Source organism: Chamaea fasciata, unplaced genomic scaffold (assembly GCF_029207755.1).
Source record: "Chamaea fasciata isolate MVZ Bird 193981 ecotype frontalis unplaced genomic scaffold, bChaFas1.0.hap1 SCAF_8, whole genome shotgun sequence".
Classification (NCBI taxonomy): domain Eukaryota; kingdom Metazoa; phylum Chordata; class Aves; order Passeriformes; family Sylviidae; genus Chamaea; species Chamaea fasciata.
This window is the reverse complement of record NW_027094093.1, coordinates 24,899,757-24,915,668: the sequence shown is the minus strand read 5'-3', so window position 1 is coordinate 24,915,668 and position 15,912 is coordinate 24,899,757. Positions and strand designations below refer to the sequence as shown.

General features: G+C 36.7%; 1 protein-coding gene across 3 annotated transcripts in view; it reads left to right on the top strand.

The window, feature by feature from the left end:
- Nucleotides 1-14,893, top strand: part of XRCC5 (X-ray repair cross complementing 5) — a 49,542-nt gene extending 34,649 nt beyond the window's left edge. For 2 of the 3 annotated variants that reach the window (XM_066190193.1, XM_066190194.1), the window contains 5 exons: nucleotides 4,907-5,016; nucleotides 5,511-5,607; nucleotides 7,669-7,736; nucleotides 12,456-12,527; nucleotides 13,323-14,893. In XM_066190193.1, coding sequence (XP_066046290.1) covers nucleotides 4,907-5,016; nucleotides 5,511-5,607; nucleotides 7,669-7,736; nucleotides 12,456-12,527; nucleotides 13,323-13,337 — 362 coding nt within the window. In that variant the 3' untranslated portion in view covers nucleotides 13,338-14,893. Of the gene's footprint in view, nucleotides 1-4,906; nucleotides 5,017-5,510; nucleotides 5,608-7,668; nucleotides 7,737-12,455; nucleotides 12,573-13,322 lie in introns of those variants that run through there. The other variant, XM_066190192.1, reaches the window with a different exon arrangement.
- Nucleotides 14,894-15,912: the final 1,019 nt, after the last annotated feature.

The window sequence follows — 15,912 nt, the reverse complement described above, 5'->3', positions numbered from 1 at the left end:
TCTTTCTTGTATTAAAAAAGTATCTACTACAGTCTTCCTAACTGAGTAGAGCTTACATTCACCTTTTAATATAACAGCAGTCCTTTCATTGGGAGAAGAAAGACCTTTCAACTGTTTGATTGGAGGTGGGTTGTTTTTTAGTATATAGAGAAGTTGTAGCAGTAAGGAAGAGTTGTACTTTAAATACTGACACTATAGTTGCTTTTTAATTAAGCTGCAGGTTAATGGCACACCCACACCAAAATTATAAAGTTAGCAGTACCAGAGGAGAGCAAGGTGATTCTTTTTCTTCTGAAACAGCTTGTAGGAAGTCCTGATGGTAAATTTATCATTGAAAATAGGCACCAGTATATTTCCTGCAGTGCCCTCAATGGGATTCGTTAATTCATCAGGGTTTGTACCTTTCATAGCAGAAGTCTTAAGTGGAAGCTAGTCTGTGTCTGATGCTGTGTGAGAGCTTTGCCACCAATGCCTAAATACACATCTATAGAAAATCAAAGATTTTCAGATTGGTAAGAGTCTTAGAGATAGGTTTTCTGGACTGGCAGCTGAATTTCCTGAAGCAATAATTGACTTTGATTTTACCTGAAAACTGTGTAGTTTACTACAATAGGGAGCTGTTCAGGGGTTACGTGCTGAGTTATGTTTGATGGCATCAGCTTACTGGTTAACACTGATGCTCATGTAACTGGAATTGTGTTCCCCTCTAGACATCCTTACTTTCTTATTTGCATTCATGGCCACAGAGATGTCATTTTATGCAGGTCTTATTTTGAGCAAGTCACAAGTGTACAGTCATCACAAAGAGATGTCTTCTGATAACAGCTTCTGACATTTTTGTCAATGACTGCACATAAAATAGATTAGTTTACCTGAGTAGAATCTAATTGTTGCTCCCAAGGGTGTACAATGAGTTTCTTCATTGCTGTGGCTTCAGAGAAGACTCTCAAATGCAGTCAGTGCGTGTCATCTTTGTAATGCCAAAGGAGTAGCCACGTACTACCAGTTTATCCTCCTATTTGGAGGTTTCTATCCATGTCTGCATCTCTGGAGAGCAGATCATATCTCATGTGCTGTGCTGTATTTTCATAGGCTTCTATATAAGACAGAATTAGGGGAGTAGAGAAAAGATACTGACACATGCATAGTATTTTCTTTGATTTGTAAATTTTGAGTGTGAATTTATAGGCCACATTTCATTGCATCTTACAGTACTCCTGTCTGAGAACATGATGTTGAAAAAGCTTTTTTTATTTTTCTGATTGTCAGCTGGGAGAGAAATCTGCAGTGACAACTTAACAGTTTATGGACCTAAGAAAAAATGTCCAGAAGCAAATTGCACTAAGCTCTTACTTTTATATTTACAGTAAATTTGTTAATATTTTTTTCCTTTTTTTCATATTTCTGGAAAAATATAGTTAAAGGAATCAGTAACTGCATGTGAACAAGGGTGATATTTTATTGCAAGATTTTCTGTAGAAATAAGTATAGTATATTTTCTTTTCTGGAGCTAAGATAGCTTTTTAGAAAGCTAATACTTCATTCTTTCTTGGCATGTTTTTGCAGTTTGTCTGCATTTTTATCTTACTGGATGGTTTTGTATATTTCAGAGACTATTCATGCTCTACTGCTAGGTAGGCCAAATGCAATGACTGGTTTGATGAGAATGATTCAGTCATTAAAAGAGTTTTTGCAAACCAAATACTTGAGTATATAGAATCACTTTGAAGTTTTCTGTATATCTGCTTCACAGAGAAGATGAAGCCAGGTTTGTCTTTGAAGGGCATAGCAGTTGGGAAAGACTCAAAGCTCTGAGTTGCAACAAACGGAATTTGAATTGGATGTTATGGGGAAAAGTAATGAAGATCACAATGATGGGACTCAAACAGAAAAAGGGGCCCAGAGAGCTTGGAGACTCTCCATCTTTGGAACTGCACGGAACTCACGTCTGTGGAGCACTGAGCCGCCTGTTCCGCAGTGAACCCTGTTTTTAGCAGCGATTTGGGTCATATGTTCTTTAGATATCCAGTCTCAATCATTCTGATCCATACTCACAGGACATTTAGAGACACCATTTCAAAACTGAGCAAGCACCTCATAAGGGTATTGGAGTAGTTCAACAGCCAACAGCTCTTGATCTTAAAACCCGTATTTCTTGGCTTAAAGATGAAGGAGGTCCTTAAAAATTAGTACAGTTTTCAGTTATGAATTTCTTTGTTCTTTTCAGTTCTAGAAAGATGATACAGAGCAGTATTTTAACATTAATTATCAGATGATTTAACTGATTTGTCAGTGAATCACACTTTAAGCACTGTCCATGAATACAAATCATTACCATCACCAGCACGTAAATCAGAAGATTAACAATGGAAGTCTTTTGTCTAAAGGAAGAATTATTTTCTTAACCTGATTTATTATTTTAGGGGTGAAAAATTCCCAAGGAATTGAACTTGGGCTGTAAAAATAGACAGTTTTGGCAATTATTATTGTGTAATCTGATTGGTATAGTAATCAAGACCAAGAGCTGAACTGAACAAACATGAAAATACAACAGCACTTTTGCACTGTAGCTGTTCAGAGATAACAAGTGAATATAATTGTTCATGGCATATTTCACAAAAAATGACAGCACTGCTGAATGTATTTTGGAGTAGCAAATGTATCTGAATGCCAGAGGGGAAGAGATTAAATTCTGCTAGAACTAAAAGATCTTCTATTCAGTGATTTTTTTCCCCCCTGCAGTTCTCCAACCCGTAATAACTATATTTGTTATCTAACCAGTCAGGTACAGTAGAAGGAGGAAAGAGAAGATTAAAATTTCTTGGGATGTTCTGCAGAATGTGGTGGTTATTAGGAGTGCTGGAAATTCCAGTTAATGCAAAATGTCTGTTGTTAGTTCACTTCTTTAAATGTGTGTGAAATGAGGGAAGTTGGGAGAGAAGAAAAAAAGTTACAATAACACAAAAGTGGCCTGAATAGGCTGTTGGTTTGTAACTCAAGGGCCCGTTCTTCAAAAGCTCAATGCGTGAGATCTGTCTGGGACACATCAGTTAATGCTTATCACAGCTTACTTAAAAAGACATCTTTATGCAGAACATGCCTTGCTCCAAAAACAGGGACTTCTATTTTTTGCAGCATCCAGACCCAAAGATTCAGACTAATGAATAGGCAGCAGGAAATCAACAAAATTCTCAGATTAGAAGTGTAAAGGAACAGCAACCACTTAAAGAATTTCCAGCTATAATCCTTATCTACTGTCTTTAGTATTACTTTTGGCCCCCTGAAGTAATTTGGTAGTCTAATCAGAACACAGGGATTTTTGTCTATTTTAGATTTGTCCATCATTGGCCTGTCATTTAAGAAAAACCCAAAGGTCAGAACCAACTTTTTAGCCAAGCTATTTCGGGATGTTAGAGGAATGTGACTTTAAATACTGTTGCCATGTAACCTGTTTGCTGCCTATATTATGGACTCTCAGTGCCTGGTAAAACATTGCAGGTTTCCTTTGGTTCCTTACAACAGATTTCAAAAGGAGGCACCTCACAGTCAGTACCAAGAAAGTCTTTTCTTCTGATGGCTGCCAGGGCAATCAAATGGAAAGGGATTTAAGAAAAATTAAATGCAAAAGAAGTAGTAGAATGTCTGATAATTTTAAACAGTATGCTGGAATCTTTCTGGCAATAAAGACTTTTATTGCACCCTCATAGTGCCTGGGGTTTTAATTTAACACATCAATGAGAAGGCAGTGTTTAAAAAAACCACCACTACCACTGAAAACACCAGCAGGACTTGCTTTTATTAGTGCAATTCATAAGAAATTAGAACATTTAATGAGAAAATCATTAACCATGAAAAAAATGGACTGACTTAACTTGGGAAGCTTAAGTAGTTAGACTTCAATTTAGTTTGTCAGCTACTGCTGAAATAAATAGAGAGTGAGCTGATTACCTCTGGCACAGTAGGCATTTTAGCATGCTTTCTTGTGCTGTAGCTGCTGTTGGGCAGAGCCATTATCTGCCTCCTTTTCTAGAAACTGTCAAAAGCTAGTGGGAGAATATCAAACATGCCTTGTTTCACACTATTCAGAGATGTTGTCCTTCAGATTCAGTTCAATTAGGCATTTAATAGAAAATAATGTAACAGCCAGTGCTGTGCATACTCAGAGTGAACAGAGCAGAACACAGCACTTTAACAATGTCTCCTTCTTGATGTGTTTACTTCTTGTTTCTTCCACCACTCTTGCAGGTGATTTTCTTTGTTGATGCTTTCATAGCTGAGATTCTTGAAGTGATGTCTGTGCCCATAACGTCTGGAGCTGGGGAGGGCTATAGGTCAGGGAAAGGGGTCTGCTAATCCACTGACCGGTCTTTAACAGTACAAGAGCAGGACAGGCAGATGCTGTGACTTGGTCAGAAAGCTTTCCTGAATCTTTTTTCTCAGTGGCAACAACACTTAATCTCCCTTGACAGACATGTTCTTTTAAGAATTCTTAGAATTTTTTCAAAATTTTTTAAGCTTTTAAAACTTAAATCAGCCTGTGCTAAAGGGGTTAACTCATGTATGTTTCAAGAGATCTTCTTTTTGCTGTTTGTTCTTAACCCAAATCTTGGCTTTTGCTTTGAGAGAGGCAGGGCACTATCAATTCCCTATTCATTCTTTTCACAATGCTTCTGAATTTAGAGATCACTGTTGTATACTCCGCACACTTTTTTTTTTTCCCTGGCTGAGGTGTCTGCCAGAGGGTAAAATTGGACAGTTCCTTAACTGTAAATAAACATTGAAGAGAAAGTAAATTACTAAAAATCCAGCAGAAATTAGTTAGGATTTGCAGAACTCTTGGTTGACATTTTCTCATGTGTTTGCAGTGGTTTATTTATTTATCAATTTATTTCTCCTTGTCTTCCAGTGAGTCAGCAGTTGATAAAACGCATTGATCAGTTCTTGGAAAATAAAGGTTCACAGTACTATATGAAAGGGATCGACTGTATCAGAGTTTTTAGAGAGGAGGCCATGAAGGTAATGTTAATGTGTGAATACTCTTGCCTCTTTCAAATTAAAGGCATAATGGGCCTTTTTGCTTGATAATCTATCGCTGCAGCAAAAAAGAATTTAACTTCAAATACGTTTCAGAGTCTAGAAATAGAGTTGTATTTTATGGGGGCTTTTATTGTTACTGGAATGGGGACTAACCTCTCGGGTATTACTTGCTGTTGTTTGTTTTCTTTTAAACATAAAACAGAAGGCCTATGACCTGATGCTTGTGCTAGTTAAAAGTGCAATCCTACAATTTTCTTCAGCAAAGCTTGTTACAAGAAAGTCTTTCTAGCTTTCTGAAACGCACTTTTTGTGGCTCACCTTTCCTTAGAACTTACATTTTTAATAGAAATAAAACCCAAGTTCTGTAGACTTTTGTGTTTACTATGTTAAATGACTTCACGAAGAATTAAGCTTGCAGTGCTCTTTAGGTGTGTTAGTATTTCTTGCTTAGAGTTGCTGTTACATTTTTTCAGCTGTCCAAGGTGCAGTGCTTTAATGACTTTCTGCAGGCCCTGAAATCAAAGTTGGAAGATAAAGCCTTATCTGATTTCTGGGAGATCATGGTACAAGGTAGGATGGTGTTTTTAAAAAATTAAGACAATTTCTAGCTGCATTATACATTTATCCATTAAGTAAGAAAACTTCATTACCAGCAGGGCATTTTGGCTAACCCCACTGCAGCATTTTGATATGCTTCATTCCTGCAGCCTATTAAAAAAAACAAAACAACTTTCATGTCGCAGCTTTTTTTTCCTTTTCTGCACTAATAGTTTCATATCAGCACTATTCATAATGCATTGCCAAGTCTTGTTGAAGTGGTAAATTAATTGTGGAAGAAGAGACAAATTAAATGTTATGGGGTAGGGAGAAGAAGACACAATTTCAGCTGAATTTCAGAATAAATGGAAAAAAACTCATGCAGTAGAGCTATAAAAAGATTCTTGCAGTTTAAGCTTCCAAAAAGTCATAGATAGCGTTGAAATGTGTCACTGATCATTTTGTATTTAAGTAACCTGAAGGACAAATTATGTGGTAATATGACACCTGCTGATGATTAAACTGGGAGATACAAGGCAGTGCCATTCTAAAAAACATTCAGAGACTACGTAAGTGATAAATAAAGGAACATCTTCACAAATAGAAGATATAGTGGTCTAAAAAAAAAATCTTTTACATCATAATCTTGTTTTTAATTGGAACCAATGCTAAGAAAATCTGTTAAATTCCCAGCTGTATCTTTTAAGGGTTCATGCTATAAAATGCACTGATGTGTTTTGGTATAGTACCATTCAAAGTGGTGAACTCCAGACATGCTGTAATGTCTACTTCATCCAACTTCTTTGAATTACAGGATGAGAATTTGTTTAGCAATGTGAGAAAACCAGCAGAGGACAACACTGACAAGAACATTATATTCAGTAGTGCTGTAGAGGACCTTCTCTGTATAAATTTGGAAAAGGAAACCAATAAATTTTGGAAGTAGCAAACTTGGATCTTTCAAAGCCATGAATCATTTTTAGTTAGTATAAATCAGAGTTTTTGACAAACTGGAGTATATTTTGAGGAAAAAATCAACCAAACAAACAAATACAAAGAGAGATGATATTTTCATACAGCATAGGTTCTCTTCCTTTGAGAACATGGTGAAATGAAATCTTGATGCTTTATGTATAATCTGGCTACTCTCACTAGGCAGCTGAAATTGCTTTTTCCTTGCTGCTAACAAGAGCAGAAGTCCTGTTTTCTCTCATTCTTGCCACATGACCCATCTCCTCTTTTCTACCAAATGTGGTGTACATTGGGTCTCGTCATGAGTCACCACAGTCACCAAAAGAAAATGGATGGAAGTGAATGAGTTAGTGGCTCGGAAGGAAGGCAGGTCTGTTGGACAAATTCCTTTGTTTCATGAAGCCCTGCCTCGTGGTTCTGTGGGTGCATGAAGGTGATACTGCACCTTACACTACACTTACACTGCTGCTGAAATTTTTATGAATCTCCTGTTCTTTGCTCTCACGCCCACAGCTGCTTATTCAGGCACAAGCATTTGTATGGCCAAGTGATGAGCTAGACTGGAAAAACTATTTGGGTCAAATAAATGGAGATTTTTTTTTTGAAATTTTTTTTATGGGGAAGATGGAATGTCACTGTCCAGGGTGGTGCTGCTGGCACAACCATGAGCAAAGTGGGGCAGGACCAGCACTTTGGTAGTCAGACTAGGTAATCACAGCCCAAGTGTCTGGATGCTAGGAGTTAATTTTTTCTGAGGACCTGAGAGCATGCTGTGAATGACTAAAAGTGTAATTTTTAATAGATTTTCAGCATTTTATCTGTGATCTATGATTTTTGTGTCTCATTAGTTTGATTGTCACAATATTAGCAGTTTCCTAAATGGATATTTCCACAAGCTTATGAATATGCTCATTAATTTATTTTTATATCATATTTTATATCATAGTTGACTCATTTATGCAAGTCACATTTTCCTTTGAGTGATATTCATTTTTTTGCTGGTGATGATGACACATCCAGAAGCTGGAATGTGGAACACTTTCTTAATTTCTAACATTAGGTGAATTTTTGGGAAGCCTTCTAATGATATTTTTATGTATTTTTTTTTTCTTTTTTTTTCAGACAGAATTTCTTTGATCACTAAAGATGAAGCAGAGGAAAGTTCGGTGACGGGTGAAGAGGCTGAGAAGGTACAGGTTTTTTTAATGAACATCTGTTTGTATAGAGCCCTTGCTGTGGAACTGAAGACTTTTTTACATGGATAAATCTTCAGCTGAATGAAATAAGATCCATATGAAAAAATAAGAATGTTCATTTGCCACACAATGGAAACTTCTGCATTTCAGAGCAAAAACACCTTAGCATATACTAAAATGTTTTACTTTAATTGGTCTTTAAAAAGTAGCATGTATTGAAATTACCTGAAAATATCCTCTACAGAGAATAGGAACTTCAGCAACTCAGTGTAGTGGAACAGCAGAGTACTGTTTACATATGTAAGATCACTATTTGAATTTCACAGAAAGAAATGTGTTCTTTCTGGTAGCACGAGTTCAAAAATCCAGTACTTTTTTTTAAAGGTTTAGTGAACTCCAGCAATTCAAGTTGTTGAGTCTAGTTTCACCATACATGCAGTGATACCAATATTTCCACTTTATGCAGCTCTTGTGGATTGGTGGACATTATACATGATGCTGAGGGTAGTATTGGTGACCATATTAGATCCTTTTGGAAATGGGAGTTTTGGACTATTTACAGTTATCATTTATACAGATATGTAGCATTTCAGTAACTACAGTGACGAAATAAGGATGTCCCAATTACAAAGGACTGAATTGTAACAGGCAGAATGGTGCCTTCTCTTTGGAAAGAAGCAGAATTCAGAGCTGCTGTCAAAAATTATATTTGTGTGGAGAGGGTAAGATGAATGTTTTTGTATCAGACTGCTAGTTTAGGAGAAAGGTCCTTGTATCACAGACCCCCCGAAGGTAAAACTGTGGCTAAAATCACCATTTTGCAGAGAAGTAGCTTTTATAAAAGATGCCACATTGATTTTTGCAACTTCCAGGCCTTCCATTAGCAATAGCCAGAAGTGGGTAGAAGTAGGTTCTCTATGATTTAGTTGATGAGTAGAAAAAGGTTGTATTTTAGAAACTGCTTTTTTCATCTGTAACAATTTACCTCAAGGTGAAGAAGGCACAGAAATGTCATGAAAATTAAAAGCTAGCAAACAAGGAGTCGAGAAAGCTGTGCACATGTGCAGGATACAAATGACAGGGTATGATGATTTTTCTAGACATGAAGGACCTACTGGCTATTTGTCATTACACATCAATGTATAGAGCAGCTTTTCCCTCAGTGGTGGTTTTAAAGAGTATCAGTCTTTTTAATCTACTTCAAGTGCTATGAATTTACTTGGAAACTTCCTAAGACAATATTGTTTTTGAGAACTTTACTTGCTAGTCTGAAACTACCGCTGATGCCAAAAAAATGTGCTAATGCTGTGTGAAATAGCCACTGTTCCTTAAGGAAATCTCTACAAACTACAAACCTTGCAGCGTACCATTGTCTTCACTGTGAGCTTGCGGTGACTAAAAAATACTGTGCTTGCATAGCAATGCAGCACAAATGATAGAGTATTAAGGGCTGGTTTCACAGCTGCCATGCTAAGCTGGAGCAAAGCATTTGTAGACTGACTGCAAATTCACATTTCTGTTTACTATCATCCTAGAATCACCATATATTGCAATACAGGAAACTATTTTGTGACTGAAGGTCATTTTGTGATTGATTGAAAGTCATACAATACCTATACCCCATTAAATTGGGGGAATACGAGATACTGCATGAAATCAGTTTTGCAGCAGAGTTCTCTAATATGGCAGTTACCTTAACTTCCAGTCCTGAGTAATTGGATTGCATCTCTTTGCTAACTAAGCAATTGGCAATTCCAGGTATTTGCTAGATAACCACCTCCCCACACACTGTCCAAATCCAAACCCAGAACCCTAATTCCCATTGTCTGTTAAGGGCTCATATCACTTTTTCATTAAGAAACTGCAAGACTGTGTGTTCTTTGAGTAAGATCTGCAGGGATAGAATATTTTATCTTGATTTTGTGGGACTGGTATAAAATCTAGTCCTCTTTGGTCCAGTTAAACCCTATCGCAGGTTTCCTGTGTGATACAGAGCCAGCATTTTCCTAGGTCTAGCAAAAGTGGTTCATTTGTTTTCTGTACCGAAGGTGATACCCTTCACTTAAGGATTATATTGGATTTTTTCAGATATCTTCCAACAGAGTAAGATGCAAGTTTTCTTCACCTCTGTAGAGGTTATGTGCAAGCCTGTAGGTCATGGGGTTGTCTGTCATTGTAGTCCTTTGTGACACAAGAGCCCTTTCTCTTACGTGCTGTTTACTAGCTGCTAGTAGTTTCAGGACTGTTTTGTCTGTAAGATTACAGTTTTATAGGGTTGCTGTCTGCAGGAGAAAGGAAGACTTACCAGGCTGCTTATTAGGCAGGTCAAACTTCCCTTTTTATTTTTGCTTGAGGTAGGTTATGCATGCATATTTTCCTATCACTGAGAAAAATTAATTTTTTTCCACTGTAATAGTGGAGATTCTCTTTTTAGAGCATGAGGATGGTAGGTTAAAAGAGCAGGAATGTCAAGTGCTTTTACTGGTTGCTTTGAGGAAGATAATGGATTTCAGCACAGCTATTATATGTAATTTGCTTTTGCATAAATGTAAAAGAGGTTTTCAGAAAAAAACCCCAACTTTGGATGTTCAGCATTTGACAGAAACTTCAGGTTTCGATTTACTGCAAATCTTCATTGTACATTTCTCTAGCTTTTAGCTTCCTTTGCATAATTTAGCGTGAGAAAGCTGATTGTAAAAATTTTGAAAAATGTGCTGCTTCCAGAAATACCATTTGACTCTTAATTAAATGTGAAAAAAGGAAATATGATCTGGCACAAAAAGCCTTTCAGAGCTGACAAATGTCATTAGTTTCTAGTTTCATAGTATGTGCTTGATATTACTACTAGATTAAGAACTCTTCCAACAAAAAAGATACACAGGCATATGGCATCCTGAAATTCTAATTCCTTCTGGCCCTGTCACATTCCCTGCCTTTTTTTTTTTTTCAGCTACAGAGTCTCTATGATAAGTTAAACTCAGCATGTTAGAACGTGAATGTTGTCTGTGGAGTGAGACTTCTATATTCCTCCTGGATGTTGCTGATTAGGTTGTGGGAAAGGTCTGACTGTTGGTCACTGAGACAACAGGGCAGAGGTTGCCTATATCCTCTGTCTTTGGTGCTACCCAAACATGTACTTGCTTTTCATCCTAGATTATACAACAGGAAAGTCACAGACTTTTACTCCATGTCTAAAGCTATCACTAGGGTTCTAGAGAAAAATCAGAATATTTCATTTATTTAAAATAATGTTTAAGCTTTTCACACTACAAATGTATGGTCTCAGAGATTGGTGATGTTAATAGGGATCCCATGGCCTCTTAAACTCTCTGACTGATAGAATTGAAGTCCCCAGCTGAACAGCAGTTCCCTTTTAGGAGCACAGAAGAGTTATCTAAGCAGGTATTTATAGCCTGTTTAATGTGGCTATTTTCTACTTAGCTGTTCTTTCTCATCATCTGGAGTTACAGTGAAGTTGTTTCTGACTTAAGGATTACAGAACTTCAAGTCTGGAAATGTGGCTTTTCCTCCTTAGCTTCACATCTCTGTTGTCTTGGGGGACAGGGTTGTTTCTGGCTCTGTATACTTACTCTGGTGCATTTTAATAAGAAAGAAAAAAAGGTTTTATATTAAGGATATTGGTAAAAAGGTAGTAACTAAGACTTGAAGACAACTGATGCTTTTTTAAGTAAGAGTTAAGTACTGCCATTTTTCTCCTACCATTTTAGTTATTTTTTTTTAGGCTAAGAGAAAAATCTGTGAACTAATTTGGAGGTGGTTGTACTCCAGATATTGTCTGTATGTTCGATTTCAGTTTTTATACTATCTGAGCAACTTACCTTTCTCTTCTGTTTATGAATGTCATGCTTCAAGTGAAGAGCATATGGTGAGTTGTATCAGCAGCTACGACAGTGTAATTTTGCATAATGAATTTTCCATTTTGGAGACTGGCATTCTAACAGTCTTGCACGTTAGAGGGTTGTGGTTTTTTTTAATTCATATCTTTGTTCATTTGGTAAATGTTAATTGAATTAAATGGGGAAGCTTTTAAATTTAACATAGAACTAGAATGCTGTGTGTAGGAAATGTCTCAAAGAAGCTGTTGGTCACCCTCGTGTATGTACTCATATCATTGGGGGTATTTTGTTATCCCTGAGCATTTTGTAGCTACACACAGCATTTTTTAAGAACATAAACCTGGTCAAACTAAAATGGATAAAATTTCCATCTAATCCAGAATCCCATATCTGTCAGTGGACAAAAAAGGATGGGTAGAGAAAAATGAATAGTCCCAGGCTGCAGCCACTGATGTCTCAAAAACTTTTTGTGCCTGAGGTTGTTTCTGTGGACTTAGTAGACTTCAAATGATTTCTCTTCTGTGCATCTTCCTTATCTCCCCCTGAGTCTAGGGAATAATATTTGCAGCATCCTTATCACAGGGTGTTTTACAGCCTAACCATGTGTTGTCTCAAGAACCATATCCTTTTGTCTGTTTTTTTGTCACGCTTCACCATAAAACCCCTTAAAAGCAAGTCTTACCAAGTTTTTTGTAGTTTAAGATGGTTTTGGAGGGTGGAAACCAGAAAAAAACTTACTTCCTGGTTTTTAATTACAGGTGGGTTTGTTTCAATACATAGAAGAGACATTCTGTTAATTTTAACATTAAAGGCTCTCAGTTTTGTCAGTATCACATAAATACATTTTTATTTTTAGTTCTTGGCTCCAAAAGAACAGAAAAATGAAACTCTGCCTCCTACAGATGAAGGTGGTGATGTTGATGATCTGGTGAGTACCATAAAGATATGGTGGGGCTTTAGAATTAAGCTGTAAGTGAAAGGTGCAATAAGAGAGCCAAATGCTTCTTAAAGCACTAGATATTAGAGTGCATGGCTTAGAAAACACCTAAGGAATTAAATCAGAAGAGCCACGTGAAATTATTTACTTGCTATTGTAAAACTTAGCCAGGTGTGTAATTTCATGATGGCAAATACTGTGTGATGTGGTAACATACGTGTTTACAGGGGTGAAATGTGTCCTCTGTGTTTGAAAAGTGCCAGTGAGCCACTCATTTAATAGTGGATTGGTATAATTTACTATAATAGCATTTTAAAAAGTTTGTAGATCTTGAACAGCAAGTTATGTGGGTTGAAAACTGAAAAACATTTTTAAAAAGATGGTTTAATCTTTTGAATTAAAGTTCTTTATATAGGCTTGCTGAAGTTCAAGGATACCAGGTTTTTTAATAAACATTTTAGCCATCTTTTACAGGCTGACTCATTACAAATCTGTCTCCATGGCTTAAGCTGATGGTGTAGATGGTATTAAGGAAGCTTTGATAACAGACAGATTTCTACATTTGGACTGTACTTTTAAAAATCTGTAAATGGCACATATGATTGTGTGAAGATGAGATTTTTAGGTTTTTGTACTTTATAGAAGATTAGTACTGGATTCTGTGCAATCCATTTATGTTACATGGTAAGGATTTCCAAATTTGCTTGTTTTTTAGCAAATTTGCTAAAGACATGTAAAAAATAACTTCAATGCTGCTTCTTTCAAATCTGTTTCTTCTGTTTGCAGCTGGACATGATGTGACTGGTGATATATGGTGACTATACAAGCAAAGTTTTGGAAGAGATGTCTCTGTGAAGTGGGGCACAAAAAAAGATGCTAGTGAGAAGACAGTACATCCATCTTTATTTTCTCAAATGAGAACGGAAATCCCAGAAATGTTTCCAGCTGGCATAAATATCATCTGACTTTTAAAACTAGAACAGAGGATTGAAATTGTCTCAAGTACTTGAAAAGTAATGATACCTTTAAGGCATTTTTTTTTCTTTAGAACACTGAATTTAGCTTGTCTTGTGTATTGCTTTTAGCTAAACACTACTAAATTGAATGAGAATTTGCTCTGGTGCCTGAAATTCTTGTTACATTGCCTGGGAAGGAAGACAGAAATGTCCCAGCAAGGTTACAAGGTAATACTGAATATTTAGTAAAGGTAACCCTATAGTTTATTGTTACAAAACGGGAAAAGTCACTATTTTCATGCTTCAAAAAAACCAACCAACTCAAAACAAATAAACAAAAAACAAGATAGAGCAAAAAACTGTAAAGCCAATAAAGCACCATGAAAACCACCACAGACGCTTATGAGAAAAAATTCTAGGCCAGGGACTCACAAGTTAATAGTTTGAAATACACAACAGAATCTAAAGCACACAGTAGAGCCAGGTTTGCTGATTTTGCCACAGTCCCCAGATCAGTAATTATGGTCATCTCTGTCCTGTCAGCTCAGCAGCAGCCCAAGCTCTCTGTCCCTTTCTGTTACACATTTTCCTGTTTCATTTGCTGGGATTTTTGATTTTTTAGACTTCCAACTAGTATGGTTACTGTCAGTGTTCCTGGTGCTAAAAGGAAGAGTCAGTTCCATGTCCATTTCATACACTGCTGAGAACTGCTGCTAACCCAGAGCAGAAGAAGCTGTACACTGACAACTGTGATAGATAAATGATAATGGTTAATACTGGCAACCAGGATGGAGTAATGTTTACACAGAGCAATCCAAACTAGTCAAATACTGGTTAGGAAGAGCCATTCAAGTCTGATTGCAGAGCTGAAGAGACAGTAATGACACCTTCACACATGCTCATCTGTTACAACCAGATTCATTCCTTTAAAAGCTGTTCTTTCATTAGTATGAATGTGTAAGTATACTGTGCAAAATGGTACTAAGATCACAAAAAAGAAAAGGAAAAGTCATGATCTGTAGTTGCAAAATGTTGTGGAATATTTATACTTTATACTGGCCAACAGCTCCTGTGTGGGAAACAGCAATTGCTCTTTGCCCCTACTTCCATACACAGCAACCTACTCTCTCCTCTCTTGCATCCTATCCTGACTGAGTTGAAATAATTTCTCAAATGCATATGGCAGGGAGCAAGTGATTTTTGCAGACCTTTATAGCTTTTGTATCACCAGAAGATATTTTTCTCAACTGTAAATACGAATTATATGATCAGTGTTTTGAATGTCTTTTACAGCAAATATATGGGGTATACTGGCTGGGGGTTTCTTTTGCACTTTTTCTTTTCGTGGTTTGGTTTTGTTTTTTGTTGTTTTCTTTTGCTTAATAAAGTATTTTAATAGTTGGGGTTTGTCTTCAGAGCCATGTTTGCTAAAATCAGGTGACTACTTATGCAGTACCTAAAGGAAACAATCAAAAGACCCTTTTCTGGGCCTACAATGCAAACATTGAATATCAAAATCCCTCCGCAGAAGCAGAGTATACTTTCTCTATTCTTTACAAACTCTAAACTTTGCTACACCCCAGTAAAGTAGTTTTTACTATATTGCAGAGATGATGAAAAAATCTTGGTCAAAACCACATAGAATATGGAACCTGGTTACCAGAATATGGAGTTACTTTGTTCCTTTTGATTTTGTTGACCACATTTCTAGAGTGTATTGTTTCTGTCACCTTCTGTCAAGGAATATACATTTAGTTCATGGAGAATTCCTGCATAGATCGATCTTGTTGCTACCTATACAGCACAGTATGTACATGTAGGCTCAGTGTGGTGATTGAGTTGCTAGTACTGAGATGAATGAGAATTTTTGACTCAAAACAAATAAAAGTGAATTCTTGGAAGGCAAGAAAAGCATCTTTCATTCTGCCCAGCCTTCCAAAATCAGTCTTCAGAAGCTTCTGATCTTAGTGAGGATCTGTCACGTCAGCAGCCTGATCTTATATTTGTTCTTTGGCAAAGGGCCAGTTTTCAGGTTCTCGTTCAATGACTGGAAGAGATCTTACATTTAGTTCAAGCTCACATTTTCAGTTACAAAGTCTGACTTACTGTTTAGTATGTCTGACTCATAATTTACATTGAGAATTCTCATTTTCAATTGCCATACTGACCAGTCCTCAGAAGCACTAGAGCAGTTAGTTGTCCATTTCAGAAGAAGCTATAAAGGAAACAAAGTGCATTTGTTTTTCTGCAAGCAGCAGAACATCCCTTGTCATGTACTTTATAGGCAGAGAAATTATCAGTGTCTACAAAAAAGAAGACTATGATTTTTGTTATATGTTGGTGGCTTATTTTCTCTTTCCCCTTGGAAATAATGCCTCTCTGGAAAGATCTTGCTAGTGGTATGAGGCAGTAACCTTAGT